The sequence below is a fragment of the Strix aluco genome, chromosome 1 (assembly GCF_031877795.1).
Source record: "Strix aluco isolate bStrAlu1 chromosome 1, bStrAlu1.hap1, whole genome shotgun sequence".
Classification (NCBI taxonomy): Eukaryota; Metazoa; Chordata; class Aves; order Strigiformes; family Strigidae; genus Strix; species Strix aluco.
In genome coordinates, this window is record NC_133931.1 from 91,875,271 (window position 1) to 91,897,752 (window position 22,482).

Genomic DNA, 22,482 nt, shown 5'->3' on the forward strand with positions numbered 1-22,482 from the left:
CGTTCAGGATGTTTAATCGTCCTGGCGTCTCTTATTTCGGGGGGGGGGCGGCGCGGGAAGGCGCTCGGCACCGTGGCTAGTGCCAGCATTCCCCACCGCCCCGCCAGCTCCCCCCTCCCCGCGGGGTGCTGAGCACAGGCAGCCCCCGAAAGGAGCGATGCTCCCGCCGGCCGAGGCGTTGGCGCGGAGGGGCGCGGAGCGGGGCCCGGCAGCGCCGTTCCCCGCCGGCAGCGCCTCCCCGGCGGGCGGCTGTTGCCCCCCAGCGGCCACCGCTGGCTCCGGGCGCGGCGGCTCGGCCGCGGCCGCCGGGACCCCCCGGCGCGGCCCTGCAGGAGCGGGGGGCTCAGCCGGCTCTCGCAGGGCCGGGGAACCCCCCCGCCGCCGGCTGCCGCTCGCTGCCGCCCGCCGATGTTGGAAATGGGGCGGGTTGCGGCCGGTTGTGTCCTCGGGGGTTGCGGGGGACAGAGGGTGCAGGACCGCCGGTGAAATGAGGTCGAAAGGGGGTGGACGACGCTCTGCGCGGCCGCGGGCCGTGGGCTGGAGCGCATCGTGTCTGTGTGAGAGACTTCGGAAAGTCTGCGGTGAGCTGAGGGGCTGCTTCTGATGGCAGGAAGGCAGGCAAGGGATCTGTCAACCAAGTAAAATCACTGCCTTTATATTCTTGAATCAAAGAAAAAAGGTCTCTGCTGAACACAGAAAGCCACCTCACATTTCCATGTAACACACTATGGTTTAAATGGAACAAGTGATATAGAAAATCAGAACAGCCACAACCAACCAGGCTGCTGATTCAGTCCGTCACTGTGCTAGTGGCTGAATCGAATGTAGTTGGTCCCGCAACTGAAAATACATCAGACACGGATGTTAAGTAACACGGAAGAACTGTCTGGGTAAGAGGCACACCAATGGCAGAGCAGGATCGGATTTAAAACCCAGAGGATAAATCAGTGCAGGACTGATGCAGAAAACAAAGATGCATACAAAATCAATGGGCTTTTGTAAGGAGTAATTGAAAATGCCACTGAATTTGCTTAGGTTATCTAAATGTATTTCGTATGCGGAAATGGAAGTAAGACCAACCAAATGAACAAAGTGTACTGAGGGCATATAATCAGTAAAACAAAATAGTTTCAGAATTCATAACTGATTCTGGATGAAAATGGGTACAGCAAAACTTTGTGAGATACTCTCTTTGGAATGGATTTAGCAATGATGCTTTTTTCCCCACCAGCTCTACATTCAGCGCTTCACTGTAGGAATGATAGATCCCAGCCTTTTAAAAAGTTTAATAGGAAAATAGTGGTCATGGTTCACAAGAAAGCTTGCTAATACCAAACACAGCTGAGACTGCACCAAAAAAAATTAAGAACACAAGGGAAAATCCTAGGAACTGTTTGCTTTAAGCAAGGGTATTAGAGATGAGTCATGGGAAACAAAAACTGTGCCTTGAAGAACGACAAATTGGGACTCTGTAAAAAAGCAAAACAAAATTATGGCCATTTAAACAGTCTTTCTTGTTCTTAACTTAATGTGTCAAATGCATTGCATCTGACCTGCATTTATGGCTGTAATTGAAGGGAGCGGCATCTTAAAACCAATTATAATGTTACCTGAGTGGGTGATGAGCATCTATTAAAGTGTCACAAGTTTGCATCACAGGACTGCTTTTTACCTTGCTTGTTTGTTTGAGCTCTGCAGGATAAAGCAACAGTTTAAAAGACATCCAAAAAAAAGCAATACGGTTTTGGGAGCAGATAGAAGAAACCAGCAAGAGCCTGAGCATTTATCAAAGAACATGGAATGAGTGCATAAAGTCAGCTAAGAAATCATGACGGTGCTTTTAGATAGCAGAATAACGTGCTGACTACTCAAGATCTGATCCTGCAAATCCTTCCGCACACGCATTTACCTTTATGTGAGCTGGCCCATCAAAATTAATCAGACTAATAAGAAGAATGAGCTGTATAAAGAATTGGAACTCAATTAGGAATACCAACAGAAGCTCACATGAAAAAAGCTCCCTTGACAATTAGAGAGGCAGGAGCATTGACAACAGGCATCAGTCAGGTCTGGCAGTGTAAAGGACAGATTATTTTCTTGAGATGGTTTTCTTATCCACCCTTGGGCAACTGACCAAACAGGCAGGATCCTGCAAAGCCTACTGTTTGTTTGATAGCTTCCCAGATGCCCGGTGTACAGTAGATGCATTATTAACAAATGTCTAGAAAAGTTTGTAATGCCTGGCAACACTAAACTCCCTGACAATCTGAAAGCGGACACCTTTTCCCTGTACCTTTGTATCAACATCAACAGGCTTTCAGCAGCAACCCTGGTTTCTCGTGACCTGCCCACCCTTTTATTTCCTTGGCTCATGAGCAGGCAAGTCAGAGAGAAGCAAACGATTGTTTAAAGCCCTGCCTGAGCAGGCATGAAGTGAGAGGGGTGTATGTTTGCACCATGTGACAGCACTCAAAGTGAGCGAGGACATTGCCACATTTTTTGCTGAAAACCTGCAGAGATTTTCTATTCTAGAACAAATCAAACCAAAAAAACCCTGAGCAACAACCTAAATTTGAATAACCCAAAAGTAATATTTTGAGTGGTATAGGTAAATACAATTCTGGCAACTGAAGAGCTCCTTTGCCTTACGATGTTCTAGCACAGCTTAAATACTTGTTTTATTGAAAGAGTCCAGTAAGATTGTGCCCACGGGTAGGGAATTTGCCCATATGCAAATTAGCAGGCTGCTCCTCATACAGTCAATAGCTCTGTAAGTGCTTGTAAATGCCAATGGCACTGTAAGTGCTTGTTGGTGCGATGTCCAGTGAGGCATTCGTCTGTGCCACCCACGGCCGTGCTTCCCTCAGTTCAAGGCATTCAGCGCTTCTCCTTTCCACGCCAACATGCTCTGCACGCCTTTGTGCCTGCAAGAGATTTCTAACTTGCCTTGACTAAAACTAACCACCAACCGCATGATCTTTCACATTTTTTTCTGTCCATGAGACCACGAGACCCAGGGACCTACAGTATCTGCCAAGCTGCGTGAAATGCCTTGGAAACAACGCTCTTCCAGAGACTTGCATGCGTGCACATAATTCTCTGCTATCAACTGCACAACACCATGTATTGCTAAGACTGTCTCATCTGTTTTGCTCAACGTGTTGCCCAACATTGCTATCTAGGCAGCAGCTAGCGTCTGTCGTACACAATGCTTTAAAAAACATTTTTCTGCCTGTAAAAAGTATAAGAAAAAGTAGCACCCATGAAGCCTGGATGCGTATTTTCTGCATTTTTAACCTGGACAGTGGCAGGTTAACCTGAACAACCTTTTTCACAGTGCATTCCTGAATTGGGAAATTGCCTTTCATCCTGCCGATGTTGCAAGTGCTACAGGTGTGGAATGGATCCTTTTTGGCTGGAAGCGCTGGCAGAGCAGAGAATGCTACTGTAAAACACTTACAGCGTGCTCAACCTGGAATTATGGTCTATTTCATGGGGCTTAATTGTGCTTACCAGGAAAGGCAGCTGGATGAGATACTCAGATAATATCCTTAGGATCTAACATAGCAAATAGCTCCTGACTTTCAGACCCCTTTTACTGTACTCGTCCCTCAACCGCCTCCAATTCTTCTCAAGACAGAGGCCCCGTGGTTTGGATCACGAGGAGACTAACTGCATCCAGCTCTGGAAATCCTTCTCTTTGGCATCTTTTCTGTGTGGCAACAGGGTCTTGTGTTTACCGTATCTGAGCTGTCGCACTGCCTTTTGCAAGCTACCAACCTATTCTCGTGATCTGGGCAATGCTGCCTATGCCTTTCTTTCTTCTTTCTGCTATGGAAAAAGGAATCGGAGACTGACTTCCCAGTTGAAACAGCAGAAGAGCAAAGGCGAGTTTCAGCATGAAGGAAATGGGAAGAGTCTGCTGGACAACCAGGAACATCCATCTCCGATCCATAAACTTTTATTACACCTGTTAAAATTTCTCAAAGTAAAGAGGGGGAAAGCATTTTCTGAGCAAATGGTTTGAAATAAAGACAAACACACCCAATTTTAACTACTTTCTTTCAAGCACCTCTTCACTTTGAAAAGGATATTCCCCTCAATTGCAAGTTACCAAGAACATTTCAAATTTGGTTTTAGACTTATTTTTAATATAAATTATTTATAGCTGGTATCTTTACAGATTTAACACCTTATTTTGGCAAAGGGAGTTGATTCTCACTGCTTGGTAGCATCATGTTCACACAGTGTTCGTCATGTCTGTTTTGCTTTCACCCCTTGTGTTTATTTACATTGCTCTTGCAGCACTACTACAGAACTAACTTCATAGTTAGAACTCGAAAGGTTTAAAATTAACATGGGGATTTCCCTCCAAGCTGAAACCAAACTTGTTTTCAACTTAGAAAAATAAAATTTCAGCCTGGCTTGCTGGTATTCTCCCACATTCCTTCATCAAGGTTTCCCCAAACAGCAAACCTTCCCAATCAGCTTTATGAAATGCTTCCCCCTGTACCCCTCCATCAAGTTAGATACACATCTTTGGTGTTTATATTTAAAAAAAAATTAAAATTGCACTTTCTGCTTCCTTCAGTGCAAATTTCTGTCCAAAAGATTAACAGTATTATTTCCCCCCCACTGCAGACCACCACCAATGGAAGATTAACACGGTCTTCTTTTTCACGAGTTTAGTGCATCTACATTGAAAGGAAATATAAGAAAGAGGATTGGAGGTGTAGCAAGACAGACACCTCATTTAAAGGTCTCTGGCTCTCGTGTCTCCCCAAAGTGACAGAGGAAAGGAAATGACTTTGTGACGTTTGACTACCAGCTTTGACAAACAAACACACCCCTACTCTTTAGTGTGCTTGGTACAGGCTGGGCAGGAAAAAAAAAAAAAAAAAGGGGCTCCCAGCTAATTTAGCTTTGTAGCTGAAATCCAATTAGGAAAAGCAATGAAGAGCAATCTACTTTGGCCTGCTACTTATACTGAAAAGGAAAAAATCAGCAGCTCCAGTTGCAACATGACCTTCTTCCATTTCAAAACTCAATTCTCCAACATTCTAAGATTAACTACAGCTCCTCAGCTTTAAAATGTATTTTAGATAGCATATACTTCCCTCAATTCATCTTTGATTTTGGCACTCTTGATAATTTAATGTCTTTCCAAAAGATTGAACTTCTGTGATTTTGGATTTACTTTGAGAATAACTATTTTAGGGCTATTTCTCCCCTGCTGCTATCTTGGAGCTAGCTATCCACTCAAGCCCTGCTACCACAGAGCTGAAACATAATACAGTAATTTTCTATACAGCTGCATGCTCAGTGGTGGAACAGAAAGACAGCTACCGTAACTATTATGTCTATTGTTTTCTACTAGGAAGAATGAGCATCACTTGGCTCATAAGGATTTACAAACACTTCCAGAGAGCACAAGCACTAGTTATATACTGGCAGCACCTCCTGCAATAAAGGCAGATTTTGTCAATTTAATCCCACTTTCATGGTGGTTTGATGACAATATTCAGTCGAATTCTTTACATCCTTTATCTGCTGTACACCTCTGCCCTAAACTGCTAAAATGTAGGGATACATTACCCCTTCTGCTGTCCTACAAAATTAAGAGGATCCTGCTGAACTAATCCCAGATTTAAAAAAAACCCAACAAACAACAACAAAAAAACTCCCCCAAACCCCACCAAGCCCTGCAAATGAATTTATCCATTGCTCTTCATCCCCTCAAAGAACTTAGAAGTTACAGACCTTGTTGATTCTCCATTTATTTTGAGAAATATAAAATATGAAAACTAGTTTACAGTTCTGGCACAAAAATGATGAAGCAATAAGCACAAATTTCTTTTTACAAATAACGCTATATATTTTTACCATTTAAAAGTGCCTAGAGTTTTTCACAGCAAATAAAGTTTATTTACCTATATCTTTTTTCTTAGTAAAATATTAAATCTATTTAAATTGCACATGAACACCTTGGTGAAGTAAACTATATGTAAAGTTACAATAAGTCTGTATTTAAAGCAGACAGTCATTAGAAACTACATGGAATGGAAAAGACTATCAAAGCCTAATTGAATCTTAAAGATTGACCAAGAAAACAAGAGACAAGACACCAACTGATATGGCACAAGTGATTAAATTATTGACAATCTGACAGAAAGTAATAAAGCCTATTTGAAGTTCTTCACGGATCTAATAGACTGCTAAAACATTTCAATGCAGAGGTTTTGTAACATTTAAACTGGCAAAATAGTTTTTCGGCTGCTAAACATTTTTCCACAGGATTACAAGGCATCTCCTTCACTTAATATTGGACCTTAAAATGAGTACATTGGTAGACAGAGAATGTGCATAAGAAAACAAAATTTACACCAAAGGTTGCTGCAGTTGACAGTTTACTACACTTTGACAATAAAACAGTTGAAAAGTTTATCAATTGATTTTAACTTGCAACAGCAGAAACTAGAACATTTTAAAAGATTATTCTTGTTCCTTCAAAAAACTTGCCTTGTTCCAATTTCCACAGTTGCCGAAGGGTTCAACCTACAGTTTTACTGTCAATACAACTACTTACACTATGCAAAATTAGGTGTGAAGTCTCTATAGTTCAGAGCCATAACTTTCACTCGGTATTCTTATTCCTCCTTCACAGACACTTTCGCTGAATTAAATTAGTCATGATCTGAAGGACTCTTCAGTCATGAAAGAGCAATTAGTGATCTAAGATGTCCAGTCTGAAATATTTTAATGAGGCCCAGCTGCCACAGTGTCTTGTGTGTGCTCTGACCTTCTGGATTATGTTTCTTAAATGCAAACCCTTTAACATTCTGAGTTGAAGATACAAAAATTCAAGTATCTAAAGTCTTACTGGTTTTAAGTCCTGACCTTCAAGCTTGTGTTGATGTAAAGCCATTTACATAAGTATTTCTTTCAAACCACAGCACAACTCTGATTCACCCATTTTGGTATCTTTTGCAGGTGCTCAAAGGAGTATTTGATTTGCATCAAAGTAAGAAATAACATAGATAATAGGGTCCAAATAGCATCATTATGTTGCTTTAAGAAACATAGCATGTTGACAATGGATGTATGATAAATGCTCCATCATGTCATTCACATTAAGCAGCACAGGAAACACGTATGCACACTAGATTTCTTTGCACTGAAGCCCAGCTGTTTAAAAATGCAGGAATACACTATTCTCAAAATTAGTATATTACAGGCATGCACAACTTCACATATCTAAACAAAATCAAGAGGCAGGACTTAAAACACAGGCTTTGTGAAGATTTCAACAATGCCTCAATGTTTGCAATCCAACGAAAGTCTACCCACTTAAAATGAGAGTGCCAATGTGACCCTCCCCCCCCCAATATGTTTGTAAATCAAGTATTAAAGCAAGTTTAGTCTATGTGAAGAAAATCTGAAAAGTGATCAACTGAATTGAGAGGGAAAATAGCTAGCCTCAGTAAACTACATTTTAAAGGTTTTCCAGTTAACCACCTATTATTTTTCATCTCAGTTTAACTGACTACCTCTTCTTAAACAGATGTAGAGAATATCTTAACAAAAGCAATCAATTTTGCCTATTTTGTAGTTAAATACTACTTTCAAGAAAGTGAAAGTGCCCAGTTTTACAAGTAATTTTAGATTCAGAGTACTGACTAAAAATGGAAAATACGACATTGAAAACACAGCAGTGCTAACAAATACAAAATACGCAGCTTTTGAAAATAAAGCAGCTCACAAGGCACTTGCTATAGTGGTCCATTAAATAAACAGTATATATAGTGCACCCTTAAAACATCATTGTTATGCATCAAGCTTTTTCAGTGTTAAGATTTACTAGAAACAACCATTGAGTCTGTGTATTCTGAAGCAGTTATTGAGCAGCCTTATTTCATATAATATAAATGAAACAAATTGGAAGTGGGGCATAGAAGGAGAGTATTTTAAATAATTTCTTATCATGTGAAAGTTTTTCTGTGTAGTGATAAAATTAAGTGTGGAATGCCATTCTGACACACACCCCTCCCCCTCCCGACCCCTCTGCCCCAAAAAGCTACATTCCTGCTACTGGAAGAGCCTGGCATTTTAATTACAATTGATTCTACCGTCTAGTGGTTTGGCTCATTATTTGCAGCTTTGAAAAATAATGTGCATAAAGGTAGCATTAAGCTACTTTCCTTTCCAGAGCAAAAACTGGCAGATAAGGAAAAGTAAGCATCTGTAAAAATTGTACATTTCAAATGGCTTAAAATGCTGAAAGTCATAATCAACACACTTGATACTGGTTTGATTTTTTTTTTTTGTTCACAACATACTTCAAAGGCCAGAAGAGCTACAGACCCGATCACATCTCCTAGCGTTTCTCTGTGGGAATGGGTTCTTCATCTCCCTTTAGAAAGTATGCATATATTAAACCATACTTTTTAATTACTCCCAGGCTGAGAAAGCTTGGATCATACAAATGTATCTGCCATCTTAAGGTTTCCACAGTTGCATGTTGAATAGAACAAGAAAAGCTGTCATTGACAGAAGGATCTGTAGATTGGCCAAAGGAAAAGTTAACATTCTAAATTAAAACCAGTCCCAAAACGTTAGCAAAAGGTACCAACTTGTTCAGGGGACTTCAATCTACTTCAGTCCAGTCTGTCACGGTACTTATTTTGTCCATAAGCACCAAAGTGAGAAAACATAAGCATTTGTCCAGAATCACCACACATAGTCCATTCTCAAATTCTACTCTGCAGACCACTTACAAGTTCCCCAAATTCTCTCCAACTCAAATCATCAAAAAAAAAATCTAATCCTCATTCACACTTTTGCATAGTTTGGCATTTTCTGGAGTTGTACTCTTGTTTTCTTTCATAGCTTTTGAGGGGACTCATCTGTCACATACGCAAGTACTTCCAGTCTAAATCCTTCAGGACAAAAACTGAGTCCCACTTAAGCAGCAAGCTGTCCAGGACTGTTTGACATTCTTCTTTCAAATCAAAGTAAAGATTACTCAGTTTTATCTGCACTCTCAGATTTTTCCCTTTGCATCATGCAGCGACGAACTATGCTGTCAAAACTTCCTAGGTAAAATAGGCCAACGATGCGAAAAATACCCATGCAAACAACCTGGAAACAGAGAGAAACATCTTTCAATTCATTTAAGATCCCAGATTGCAATGTATTATTTACTCGTGAAATAAAAAAGGTTCCAGGCAGGTACACTATATAACCTCAAGAAAACAAACTAATGAAAACCATCATAACTATGTGACAGTCAGAACTGAGTAGCAGGTAGTAATCTTAGCATTCCTGCCAACTCGCTGCTTCAGCTTCAAAATACTACTTCAGTTTCCTAAACTTAAGTCTCCACAGTATTAAGAGACATTTCATGAAAAAATAATCAATGTTCGCTTAATGTTCTACATTTTAAAGTATTTTAAACTATAATAATTGTGACTATGGGGCCTTCCCAAGTCTTACCTGCTGAAGACCTTCAGTAATAGAAGTGACTGGTGACATCCCACTTGTCAATATTGATAGCATGTAACCATCTGATCCAACTGAGCTGTTAAAGTTCCCTTGCTGGATGGAAGGAAAACAGCGATTAAGAGTGTAATTTACCCAGCTGTAGCAAGTCATGAGAAGTCTTGTTTCAACAGCTATTCTCAATGAGCACAGCTGACTGATGTCACTAACAACAAATATTTTTATGTCAAAAAATATTAACACAATTAAGAATCAAAACATTCAAAAATATTTTGTGTTATACAGTAACATTCCAAAAGGCATTCACTTAAAAATGGACAAGGAAGCTAACCTCTCTCTAGAGAGAGGGGTGCTAGACTACTGCAGATTTCTTTACAAGACACAAAAGCTCTGAATTTCTTCTTGAAGCATGCTTACTGATTGAGAAAATGCACGATGGTCTCCCCATCTGTAAATATATTTCAGGGATAGAATTACACCCTAGCTCTGTCAGATCACCAACAAAATACTGCTTGCCTTTTGTTAAAAATCGATGTTATCACATGAGATTTGGCAGGGGGGTGTACTTCAAATGCTAGCTAACAGGTCCTCCTTCATCTACATCAGGGATTTTTAACTTGCCCTCCTCAAAACCCTGAGATACACAGTGTGCTAAGGAATCCCGCTGGCAGAAGAAGGGGGACAGACACCAGGAAAAAGTTGTTTAGTTCGTTTTTGACTACTCATAAGAAAAACTACAACTCTGTAGCTCTGACTCCTAGGCTTTTCTCCCACTTGTTTCCAGCAGACTTTATGGTGGAAACCAGGCTTTCTGAAACACTACAGGACTAAATCTATGGAATGCAGAAGCGAAAGGACAGGGTGGTGTTCCTGAATCAGGGTTAGGAGTGAATCTACGCAAAATAGTAGAGGATATAAGATTTGGTTATTTACCAATGCATACCCGAGAGGACTGCGAGTTCCTACGGTACAGAGCTACCTTTTGATTTCTTTTAGTCTCTCAGCTGATGGCTTAAGTGCATAAAGACCATGTCTGAACTAACAGATCATCCAAAGTGCTGGAAAGCATGGTCTAGAAATACCAGATGGATGCTTAAGATTAGAGAGATTAGTTTTCCTTAAGCACCACAGCAGAATAATATGTGAGGTAGCACTTGCTTTTAAAATTCACCACCCCATCATTTTGTGTTTATGAGTTGTATTTGTGAAAATACTGTAAAAACTTTACAACTGAACACCTCCTGTAGATATAAATCATATTGAAGATCAAGAGTATTTGAAACTGCAAAATAATTAGATTTTAGGATTCAACCACTGTGCTTTATGAACATGAAATTTCCTGTTTGTTTCTCTTCTGAGGTGCTTTACTAAGCATGCAAGCATTCCATAGCACAGAACATTTAAAAAAAATCCTCAGAAAGGCAATACACCTTAACCACTAAGAGCAGCATTTTATGTATTTTAATCATTCATAAATCACATACTTAAAAGACATTAAAAGCAAAAAAGGCTAGACTGCCTTCATTTATTGTAAAATTATTTTTATATGAACTCATCTTCAAGAAAAATAAGACAGTCCAACAAGCTTTTGAGGTTAGACAAATGGTATTTGATACATAAAAAGTCAATAGAATTTAGTGCTTTAAAGTCAGTCATAATCTGCCTTTGAGACATTGCATCATACGGATGCATCATTTTGTTCTGTCTAATGTACAACTTGAGATACTTTTTAGTTCCAAGAGATTGCATAAAATCATTTGTGGGCACAGTGGCAAAAGAAAAATAAAGAAAATATTTCCTGTTCAAACTTACCAGCAAAGAGTACTGTTTCGTGTAATTTTGCATTTAGCTTAGCCACTGTCTTACAGTCTTAAACAAGCATTACACGTGATCCTAGACTCTCCAACAAAGAACGTACTTTAGAAAAATAATTTACTTACTATGGCATCTTTTACTATAACTCTGGCGACTTGTTCTGCTTGGCAAACAGATGAGGTTTCAGAAATTAGCTTCGTCTCTAAGGGCTTTAGTAGAAAAACACCAATATAAGTTTGACTAACAACACACAGAAGAGAAAAATATGAAGGTCAAATTTTGGTTTTGAGTCTTTTGTCATGGATGACATCACTGTTAGGAAGTGGTATCATACTGTCACCTAAAACATCCACTTAAAGAAAGGTAAAAGCACCTTCAGAAATGATAGCCTAATTTTATGAAGGGAACTGCCAACTTTTCCTTGAGTAGCACTTTATTAGTAATAAACTATAAAAAAAACACTATGAAAAAGTGTTTTCTTTCCCCCCAAGTACTTTATTTTCAGTAGAAGCTATTGAAATGCTTAAGCTATATCTCAACACCTGTATCAGTTCATTTATGTGTTTCGCCAGAAATAGATAGGCCTGAAATATTTTAAGATCCTACAAAACCACTTTTTTTTTTTTTTAAGTTCCTCAAACTCCACACACTGGTATCCACCAAAATCCATCACTGCATTTTATTTCTTCATGTTTTAGAGCACTTATGCCACTTTACCTCACTAGAAGAAAGCAATCATGGTGGTTATTTTAGCAATCACAGTTTCTTTCTCAAAAAAAAACGAAACAAGCCCTGTTTCTTACAGAAACAAATGGAAAAAATATTCTTTAAAGTATTTAAAGCATGTTTGTCATACCTGTCCTTTTAACAAATAAAACAATGTTGAGGCTAACTGCACACCAAGCTATTTAAATGCTCAATGCATTAACATAGATGGTTCTGTTGATGAAGAAAAAACAGTGCTAAATTAGGGAGAAGAGTACTTGGTCACAAGTGGACTTGTTGTAATGGCTCATCCAGTTAATTTTAATAACAAAATTGAATTGAAGCATTCAAGCCTAGTCAAATACTGGAAACTAGTTTAACTGCCAAGATTAGTATGTGTATTTTAAGGGGCGAGGGGGGAAGAATCGGTGTCTTTGCCAGCAGAAATCACATATAAACACCTTTTACGTGCTTTCCTACAGTAATATGGCTTACATCATCAGATTTCCATCTCATAAACCCTTTGTACTTTTGAGCCTACTGGCCAGTATCAAGCAAATCTGAAAGAGATATGGGGATGTCAGCAGTAATTAAAATACTGTAAGTTTGGGGAAAAAATTAGCAGCTGTTCAGGAGCAACAGTTAAAGTTAATGACATGTTGAGAAAAAGGCAAGCAGAAATCAGCCATTAAATACTTCATCTGGCTAGTCAGCCAACCAAAGCACGGTTGTCATTTGTAAAGCAGTCATCTCAAAAAAACAAAAAAAGAGTTTAATGATTAAACACAGGAAAGCTGTATCCTAGTTCCTGACATTTTATTTTACTGTATTCAGTGATTAGAGAAAAATAGTCTAGTCCTAAAGAGACGCAAACTACAGAGACAGATGTTTTAAACTAAGCAGCATTAAATAAATGCAACAATAATAAATTATCTGAACTCTCAGAGCAATGCAATATCGCAGAGATTTAAGGTACACTATCCTGACAGGAGCAAGTCACCTGAAGACTTCCCGTATGCTAAAAGAAAGCATATGTCTGCTTAAAGGACAACACTTTTTCACAAATAAGAGAAATCTCACTGAATCTCTTTCAAAGAGAAATCTTAGATGAACAGCACATTTTGCTGGTGACTACATTTCCTTGAAATAGGCTATTACGAAGACAAAAATCCCAGAGAATATGCAAACTATACAAGTATCTGCAGATGTCTAATTCTGGCACTTTATGTGGATGTATGGGTTTGTGGATGTACATGTTTAATGTGGATGTATATGTGCATGTTTAATTGTGGATGTACATGTTTAATACAGAATATCTATATCAAGAAATGATGAAGTAAGAATTGTGTTATACAATCCCTACTGATTCCCATACAAAGGGTGAAAGACAAAATGGAATTCAACCCTAACTTCCTATTATACACGATGGGGCACCCTGAAAAGGCTGAGCTTCTTAGGTATCAGGTTTCTAGTTCACCGTAGGCAAATTAAAATGTAAGACACATTTTTCTCTAGTTATCTGATAGTTCAGTCTGAACATAGGGCCTGAACGTAGTTTCTGGAATTATAATTCATATGTAGGGACATGTCAAATGACAAGAGGTGACTACATTTTTGAAGGTCAAAACTTTCACTTTTAAGGTTAGCCAAATGAAGAAGGCCTACTGCCGACACCCTTCTGAAAAGTGATACTGTCATTTGCACTACAAACACAATGCAAGAGAGATTCCTTCCTACTTTAACACTAGACAACAGCCACTATTGAATTGTGTCATTAGATCTATTCATACAGCATAGTTAGTTTGCAGACTTCACTGAAGGAACTGAGGTTTATTTTGATCTGTCACATCTATTAGAACAACTGTATATTATCAAAGACACAAAATAGGAGTATTGTTTCCGGCTCATTAAGCTTTGATATCAAAACAAATAGTGGTTTTACAGTTTACCATTCCACAACAATATTTTGATTCTGTACAGAAAGACTTTGCAGCGTTTCAGATATTAAAGATAGGTAGTTCTTCCGTTTCAAGACAGAACAATATACTACACAAAGTTATCCTATAAGCTATTTAACTCTGAGTAGTTAAGTTGATAAAATTGAAGTGTTTAAAAGTACTTCTTAAAAATCTTACTATGCACTGATTTCCAAAGTACTATGGAAGTGAATGAAATCTGAAATGCATTGCTTACTGTGAAGCAAGCCTTTAAAAACATTACAGTATTACTGAAGGACAGTTTACCTTTGTTTTACTTTCTTCTGCAAAGCCAGGTGTGTCTGTATCTGGAGGATAGGCCACTGTTACGTAGATATTATACGGTTTTACCTGTATTTTACAAAAGTAAGTGTTATCTTAATACTGACAGCCTTTACACATCCCTCAGAACTTCATTAACTTCTCTTGTACCAAAGAAATACAGCAAACATGAATTCAAACTGCTTCTAGTGTTAAGTCACCCTCACATTCAGCACTTGCAAGACTGACAGCTTTGTCAAATGAGAAAGCAAACCAAAGATTTAAAAAAAAAAATGGTTGTGTTGTTTTAATAAAAATATCTAAAAAAACTTTGCATTCGATGCAAACTATTTGATGAATCTAAGTGTTTTAAGATATTTAGGAGGCATATGAAAGTAGTTTAGCTCTGTAATTTTACCAATTTCAATTTAAAAAAAGACTAAACCATTGCCAAACACCAGTACCTGATGTTCACAGACACGAGGCCAAAAAGACTTTCACTGAGGCTTATTAGCATGGTGCTTTTGTTGTTGTTTATGTCAACATATTTTCACTGCTGGACAAATATAAGAAAAACAACAAAAAATGTAGAATTCAAATTTGGTATCTTTAAGAGGTATACTTAAGTCACAAGGCTTTTCAACCCATCGTATAAACTTGCAAGGAGTCAAAGGCTAAGGAGACAAAAAAATAAGTAGAAAATGTGAGGAAAAATGGAAAGTCTCATGTCAAGGATTGCATTTAGTTATGTATTTGTGACGTGTGTGTCATGGAACTATATCACTTATCACTTACTGCACTACTATTCAGAAACTACTACAATGCAAATCTGTACTCCAATACAAATAAGGCTTTTAACGAAAATATTCAGAGGGCTAAGATAAAGCAAAATATTGTAAAGCACTAAGCATTTTTATTTGTATTATGAAACATTCTATATTGAAAACACTTACTGAAATACCACATCACAGGTCCATAAACGCCCTATTTTTAGTTTTGAATAACTCGATCTTCACAAAAATATGTCACTGGTCTGAAGAAAGACCATGCAGTCATGTTCTCTTTGGCAGGCCAGAAGCAATAACAGGCAGTTTTACCCCACATTCTTATCCTGATCAAGGCATACAACTACACTGAACAGAACAGGGTAACAACAGGGACTATGCAAGGGTTTAAAAACAAACACAGACACTTAATATATAAATGCTTAACAACTAAAATATACATTCTTAACAGAAGAATAAGGGAAGTAATTTTCAAATAAATTGTACCTGTCTTAATACAATGTACTTACCAACCTTGTTCCACTGAATAATGAAAACAGTGTTTGTTTGGATTTTAGTCTTGACTTACACATAAGCTTAGATCGTCGCACTCTAAAAAGCTCATATATACCAAAATTTAAGAGGGTGAACCACTGTCAACACAAATTTTTTTGTTGGACAATTCTAAAATTCCAGCTTACAAGTTTTACTGTTTCGTATGGTTCACACACCACTTACCATGGCCTCACAAAGAAGTTGTGAAACACTGGTCTACCCCTCATGCTTCAATAGCATTGTGCACTTATGAGACTTGAAAAAGTCTTTTACTCAAAAGTCTTAAAACCCAAGTCCTTCTAGTTAAAATAAAAGATTTTTAAAAAGTCTGCACATGTGGTCATCTTCAGTTCTAGGAACAGATTCAATCTATTCCCTCTTATGCAATTGAAATCAGCTTAGTTTCTGCAACCCCATGCAGAGTAATAGGATTGTACTGCTGCCAAAAAAGGGCCAGCATAGCACAGATATCAGCAGTGCTGCACAAGACAAAAAGAGAACTATTTAAATGAAAATGTGCTGTGCTGATATTTTAAAAAAAATTTTGTTTAGAATCAAAAATACTTAAAATTATTGCACACATACCTCCATTTGCAGGGCTTCAGCCAATCCTCGAAGAGCAAACTTTGTTGGAGAATAAGCTGTATAACCAAATAGGCCTAATTGCCCAGCCTGAGATGATACAAACACAATCCTTCCCATTCGTCGTTCCTTCATGGTAGCGATTACTGCTCGACTTGGGTAAACACTACCCAGATAATTGACTGCCATTAATCTCTGTACAAACGATATTAATATGGTATTTGAGCCACAGATTCAGAATCCTTCAGCTGTGTGATATTATTTATCAAAATTCCTATTTCAGTCTGCTTTAACAATGAAGTTCACTAGATTTGTAGTTCTATCAGCTGGCAAAAGAAACAACAATTGTTTTCTATTCTACAGCTTCATAAACCATTTTATAGCTAAAAATCTCTCTTCAAGCTGAAATCCAGTCTATTTACAAGTCTTAATAGCATCCAGGATACTGATAATACTGTGAACCATATGACCTTCAGGGAAAAAAGAAGCATATTTGAGGGAAAATCTAACCTAAACAGTGTCCAGGAAGCAATCCATTTACGCAGATGTATGAAAACATACTGAAATGAAAGTTTAAAGAGCTTTCTAAAACAGGAAACAGGAAAAATTCTGTGTATTTATGCATTTCAGAGACTTTATTCTTTGGCAGGACAAGGGGAAGTCTTTAATTACACTCTCTATAAGACCTAAAACACAAGTGATAGCCTATACAAGCAATAGAATGGATGATTCAAATTTATTATAAAAAATTATGCCTATTTACTATTTTCCGATGATTCAATGTTATCTGTAGATGACTGGGGGCCTGACAGCTGTGGGCATAAAGTAACCAAAATACAGGGGCTTAGGGTTTTTTTTTGTCTTTTCATCAGAGCAGCAGCTTCTCAAGCTGCAAACAATTTGTGCACCTCAAGAACTGAACACTGATAACAGCCGAATTTTTAATTAAAGATTAAAAAAAAAAAATCTTCACCAGAAAAAAAAAATGAGACCATGTGAAATTCAGTGCCTTTCACAGTGCATTAAACTATAAAAAAACCCATGCCAGGCTTTTTTGCCGGCTTGAGGACTGACTCCAGAGGGAGAATTCACTGTTCCAACCCATCAATGGACCAATAGTTAGGTGAGAAATCAGAGGCAATCCTCGCAAATCTAAAGACACACCTAATTCTGACAGCACAAATCAAGTGTATCACTATTCATACAAAGTGTGCAAAGATATAGGAATGCAATCTAATCATTAGAATGGTTGAAAAAGAAATCATCGTATAATAAAAGAAAAAAGTATGCTCACTCACTTCAAAAGAATTCACTTCAATATCCTCAAATTTTCCTGTAACTGATGTTCCTGCACAGTTTACAAGCATGTCAACTGGCCCCAGCTTCTCCTGAGCCTAGAAGAGGAGACAGAGGTTAAGATGTTCTTTAGCAGGAAAAAACCCCTTCCTATAGCACAGTATCATTTATAAGAAACTATTTCCATTAGAAATACATCACATCCAAATAAGCTTAAGATACATAGGTCAATCAATTACTTCCTCACCTGTTTTAGAACGTTCTCCACTTGTTCATAGTCTTTAGATACATCAACAGAAATACATAGCACAACCTAGGAAAGGAAAGTGAAAGAACATTTTTACAACACAGGAAGTCCAGCATCTGTTGACTCTGAGCCTTTCAAAATGAAACAAAACCCAATGACATATCTTTTCCAGAAAAACAAGAAGTCTTTTTCACAGGACAGGTTGCACTTCTCCCACACTGGAGAAAGCAATCCCTGCCCCCTTCAAGCTCCTCCCCCTCACACACACACACATTCTAGTATAATAAAGATTATATTAAGAAACAATAAGCACTTCAGCATTTTCAAAGCAGCTACTCATGTGCCAAGTATAATTTCTAATTTACTGTACTAAGACACACTACGACTTGAATTATTTACATAAAGTTTAGTAAAAACTATTCTAACTAAGGCAGTCAAAATTCCACAGTGCTACATTTAACTTTCACCAGCGCTAAACACAAGTCAAACCATTTGTGTGGCTTAGGCTCATCTTTAAGAAAAACAATTTTTCTTTCCCACGTCACAGAAAGGCATGGTTGCAGTGTTGATCTGAAACTGCAGCACCAGCACTGCAAAAAAACTTTTCCAAAATTTATAAAGCAAGTGTTAGTACTGACAATGCACGCTACCCACTTTTTCATAATTTTTTTTTAATAATAGTAGTAAACTTAGTTGCATACTGTTTAATTGCGACATGTCAAAAGCACAACTAAAATAAAAATTCTGTGAGAAGCTGACTAGTTGCAGTGTCATAAACATCTAAAAAGTGAAGTAACGTGTATATGTTTACTCCTTGTCTGGAAACCCAAGATTATGGGTTTTAGTTTGAAAGTTAACAGAAAAATGAGAATAAGCACTGGGGGGGCGGGGGGGGGGGGGGCAGGGAAGACAGGATGACAAGAAACAGATGACAGTGATATTTAAGTTTTGTTACAGCTACAAGTTAAGCCCCATTTTTCTTGAAAGTTACTGATTACTTTCGGCAAGATGATCTCAGAATCTAGATTTTGAAGCATCTTCAAATCAACTTCTGGCCAAAGGAAGCACTGCTTTTGGGTTACTGCTTACAAACTGTAAGATCACTACAAACTCCAGCTTGGCTAGGTATTGACAAATAAGCTACCCTCTCTGCTGAGCAATCAGCAAAGCTTTGGGGCAATTCATCATCTTGAAAGGCAAAGCAATCTCATACCACAATAAAAGGAGAGAGTCCTGTATTCTTATTCCTATTTCTATCCTTTCTGTTACTTTGGCCAATTTATTTAAACTCAGTTTGAGGTGAAATAAAACAAAGTCATCACCAGTTTGTAAAAAGTATCATCATGACCACTTGTGATGAAGCACGTGGACACACACACAAAAAAGGCTTACCACAGTGTAACTAACTGCTTTGGCAGCTAGTCATTTGTCAGTTCTGCCTCTGGTCAGACTGCAACACTTCTTAGCTGCATAAACAGTATCTGCTTGCCATTCCTGCACAGCAGGTTGGCTATTCCTGCCTCCCAGCATTGTGTATAGTTGGACATCAGAGTAAACTTGTAGTGCAAGTTATTGGCAGGTCTGCATGCATCTCCCCTTAGGGCATTTATTACATTTTGGAAATATTTATCTTTTACATAAGTTTAAGAACAAAATAGCAGTTGAATGAAAATGATGTTGATTATTTGGATGTCTTTGAAAGATCAGTGAGAAAGTTGAAAAAAAAATAATCACAGTTCTGTATCAAAATTGGAGCTGTTGATTAATACATCAGATTGCACAGATTAGTTACTCATACTGTGAACACACTCAAGAACTACCACAGCTTTTATTGACTACTATCACTTTATACAAATCACCTCTTTGCTTCTATTATATATTCTTTTTTCTGCTACAATATACTGATTACCTTTACTCCAAAGCGTGCACTATAGATCCACGCCTAGGACGCAGAATATGCTGCCAGAAATAGTCTTAATATCCCCAGCCCTGTTTCTCACCTTTTGTTCTAAATATTGCATGGTGCTGGATCATTAATAAAGCTTTCACAGTAAAAGATCAATACAACTCCCAGTGAAGTAACTGGGAATATTCTGTATTAGGAAAGGGATTAAAAAAAATTGCAAAAAACACTTTAAGGGCACGGGTTTTGTTCCACTGCACACCTATACCCAATAAAGGCTGCACTGTCAGCACTCTAAATCGCATGCAAATGTTGAACACTAAAATGTTTGTAGATGTCACACCTTAGTTGTCAACACAACCTGGTTTCACGTATATATCCAAGAGTTGAACTGTGACAGCCTATGCTCACATAAAAAGTAATCTTTCCTGAGCATCTTTTCTTCTTAGCTCAACATCTAGTAAATATAACAGTCTGTATATCAGACAACACCTTTCTCTACACTCTTTCAGCAGTCCTTTTGTACAGCTCCTTTTGGCTCAGCTACCCTCACTTCCCAGCTTCTGACCTGCTGCTCCAGCATGAGCTTTGCCCCAGACTCCCTGCTTTTTCTAGTTCTGTTCTTTGCATTTAGATCAGGCAGGCTTCCCTGTGACCTTGTCTACAACCCAACAATAGCTACTGAAAAGCCAGCCTGCCTATCACTCCCACTGCCTGTGCTTAACCTGGCTGCAAGTCTAGAGCTGCTTCTGTAAAAGCAATCCTGCTCAGTCTGCAACAGAGCTTGCTCAACCTTGAAGGTACTTTCAGAGATTTTAACTGAAACTCTTAGGAAAATGCACCAAGTAATATTCTTTTAAAAAGTCCACATCTATCAAGCTTGGACATGTTTTAACAAGAACATCCTGACACAGTGTTTGACAAGAGATTAATGCTAAGCTTGGGAAACTACTAGGGCAGCTAAAAGAAAATGGTTATCGGGATTTATTTTTCAAAAATGGGCAAAATATAGTTTCTCCTCACCTCAAATGGCTTAGTTTTTCAAATAAAGTTGATCTGAGTAAGGCAGCATGCACAAGAAAAAAAAAGATCCGCTTGAGCCATTTGACAAAAATATAAGAAAGTGAAGACAGAATCTTGTCTTATAAGTGGAAGTATTAAGAAAACTTTGTATCAGCTAGTACTAACATTATTGCCACCACATATGTGGCTTTTTCCATTGCTTCTTTTCAAATCCCTTTCCACAGACAAATAAATTGCTATTTGTAACCATGAAAGTAACAAAAGAGTTCTGGAACACAAGAAAGGAGAAGTCAGTCAAAGATGTTAACAGTCTCAATACTGTTTCCCCTCTCCCCTTGATTATTAATACTGTGAAAAAATAATTCCAGCATTTGGTCTTGAAGTTGCATATTTTGAACATAGCAAGCTTACCTATTTTAATCTAGTACCTCAGCAAGCTCTAACACAGTGCCTTTATGCATACTATCTATTCACCAAAGCAGCTTCAGTGTTTAGAAGTCTCAGAACTTCACAAATTTAACTTGTGTGTCTGTTACAGTACTTGGCCAGGAAAAGGAATACAAGTATGACGTAGTGAATTAAACCTGGAAACAAGTATCTAAACTTCTTTCCCACGACAATCACTGTATTTATGAATTGCAAAAGGCAAGAGACTTAAAAAAAATTTGGTTCTTCCACTTCATCTTAAAGACTACAAATGCTTATCAAGTGACAGTAAATTGCAGCTATCCAAAGAAGCCTACTACACCTACAGCTGAAGATATCAATCTTCTTCTCTTAAGAAAAGCAGGCTAATGCACTAGAGCTAGGCAGCATCAAATGTAGCAGAGTTCAGAAAATCTCCGTAAACAGATTGGCATTTTTGAATTCAAATACTGAGTCCTCACTCATTTTTGTCAAACAGCTCTGTTTTAAAGACAGTCACTACAACATAGTTCAGTAATCCTACCTTAAACAAAACACACAACAGCTGCTGTTAGCAGTGATCTTACCTGCTTGTCATTAACACAATTCTTTTCTATTTCCTTCTTTGTCTGCAACAGCTTGTTCTGAAATGGATAGGAGAACAGATAAAGCAGTTCTGAGAGCAATTATTAGTCTTCAGTATTTCAATGGGGCTTAAAGAGGTTCCCTAAAACCCACAAAAAGTTATCCTCAACTAGTTATAACACTTCATTATTGTCATTGTATAGATTTATGAATATATATGATGAAAACATGAAATCCATCAGCTACCAGAACTTGCTTACCTGTTTTTCACTTAATCTTCTAAAGCCAGTAACAACTTCTCTAACAGATTTAATGCTTCTGTTCCATTCAACTACACAGAGCACCTAAGACTGTAGGTATTATTTTTCTTCTCCTGTATTTTGTTCTATTTTATATTTACATGATATTACATAAACCATTCCACAGAACAATCACTGTCACAGAATTATAATAAAAGTTAAACTAAAATTTGGTAAATTCAAATTGTCATACTCCTTTCAAGAAAAATTGTGTTAATTCTGGCTGCATTCCAGGTTATGCAAAGTAAGTTCTCAAGTGTAAGTAAATTATCAAAAACAGCTGGGACTGATGCCCCCCAAAAAGTTAAGTGCTTTAATTTCCTGAATAATTTTTTTTTCTCTATAAATAAAATAAACCATTATGAAAACAAGTAATTCCAACTAAATTTTGAATACCTCTTAGTTAAAAAAACCCAAAGCAACGCTTTTTCCTCCAAAATTGCCATGATGAACAGTTTCACTAGTAAAAAGTATGATATAATGCTGAATAATCTGTGAATTTTAAGAATTGTCTTTAATCCCCCAGTTGTCACTTACTGTAGGGAAATTCTACAGTTTTAAAGGATAT

The 22,482-nt window shown here is 37.9% G+C and overlaps 1 protein-coding gene across 3 annotated transcripts in view; it reads right to left on the reverse strand.

Annotated features, from left to right (window-relative positions):
- Positions 1 to 1,295: 1,295 nt before the first annotated feature.
- KDSR (3-ketodihydrosphingosine reductase) overlaps positions 1,296 to 22,482 on the reverse strand; it is a 28,632-nt gene continuing 7,445 nt past the window's right edge. The window contains exons 3-11 of one of the 3 annotated variants that reach the window (XR_012623550.1): positions 21,618 to 21,674; positions 17,700 to 17,765; positions 17,455 to 17,550; positions 16,160 to 16,351; positions 14,262 to 14,345; positions 11,439 to 11,522; positions 9,493 to 9,594; positions 1,611 to 1,692; positions 1,296 to 1,469 (exon numbers count right to left, since the gene is read on the reverse strand). Coding sequence is in view for 2 of the 3 variants with exons in the window: in XM_074826900.1 (XP_074683001.1) it covers positions 9,019 to 9,138; positions 9,493 to 9,594; positions 11,439 to 11,522; positions 14,262 to 14,345; positions 16,160 to 16,351; positions 17,455 to 17,550; positions 17,700 to 17,765; positions 21,618 to 21,674 (801 nt within the window). In the remaining variant the exon portion in view is untranslated. Of the gene's footprint in view, positions 1,470 to 1,610; positions 1,693 to 5,761; positions 9,139 to 9,492; positions 9,595 to 11,438; positions 11,523 to 14,261; positions 14,346 to 16,159; positions 16,352 to 17,454; positions 17,551 to 17,699; positions 17,766 to 21,617; positions 21,675 to 22,482 lie in introns of those variants that run through there. The other 2 variants (XM_074826900.1, XM_074826908.1) reach the window with 2 other exon arrangements.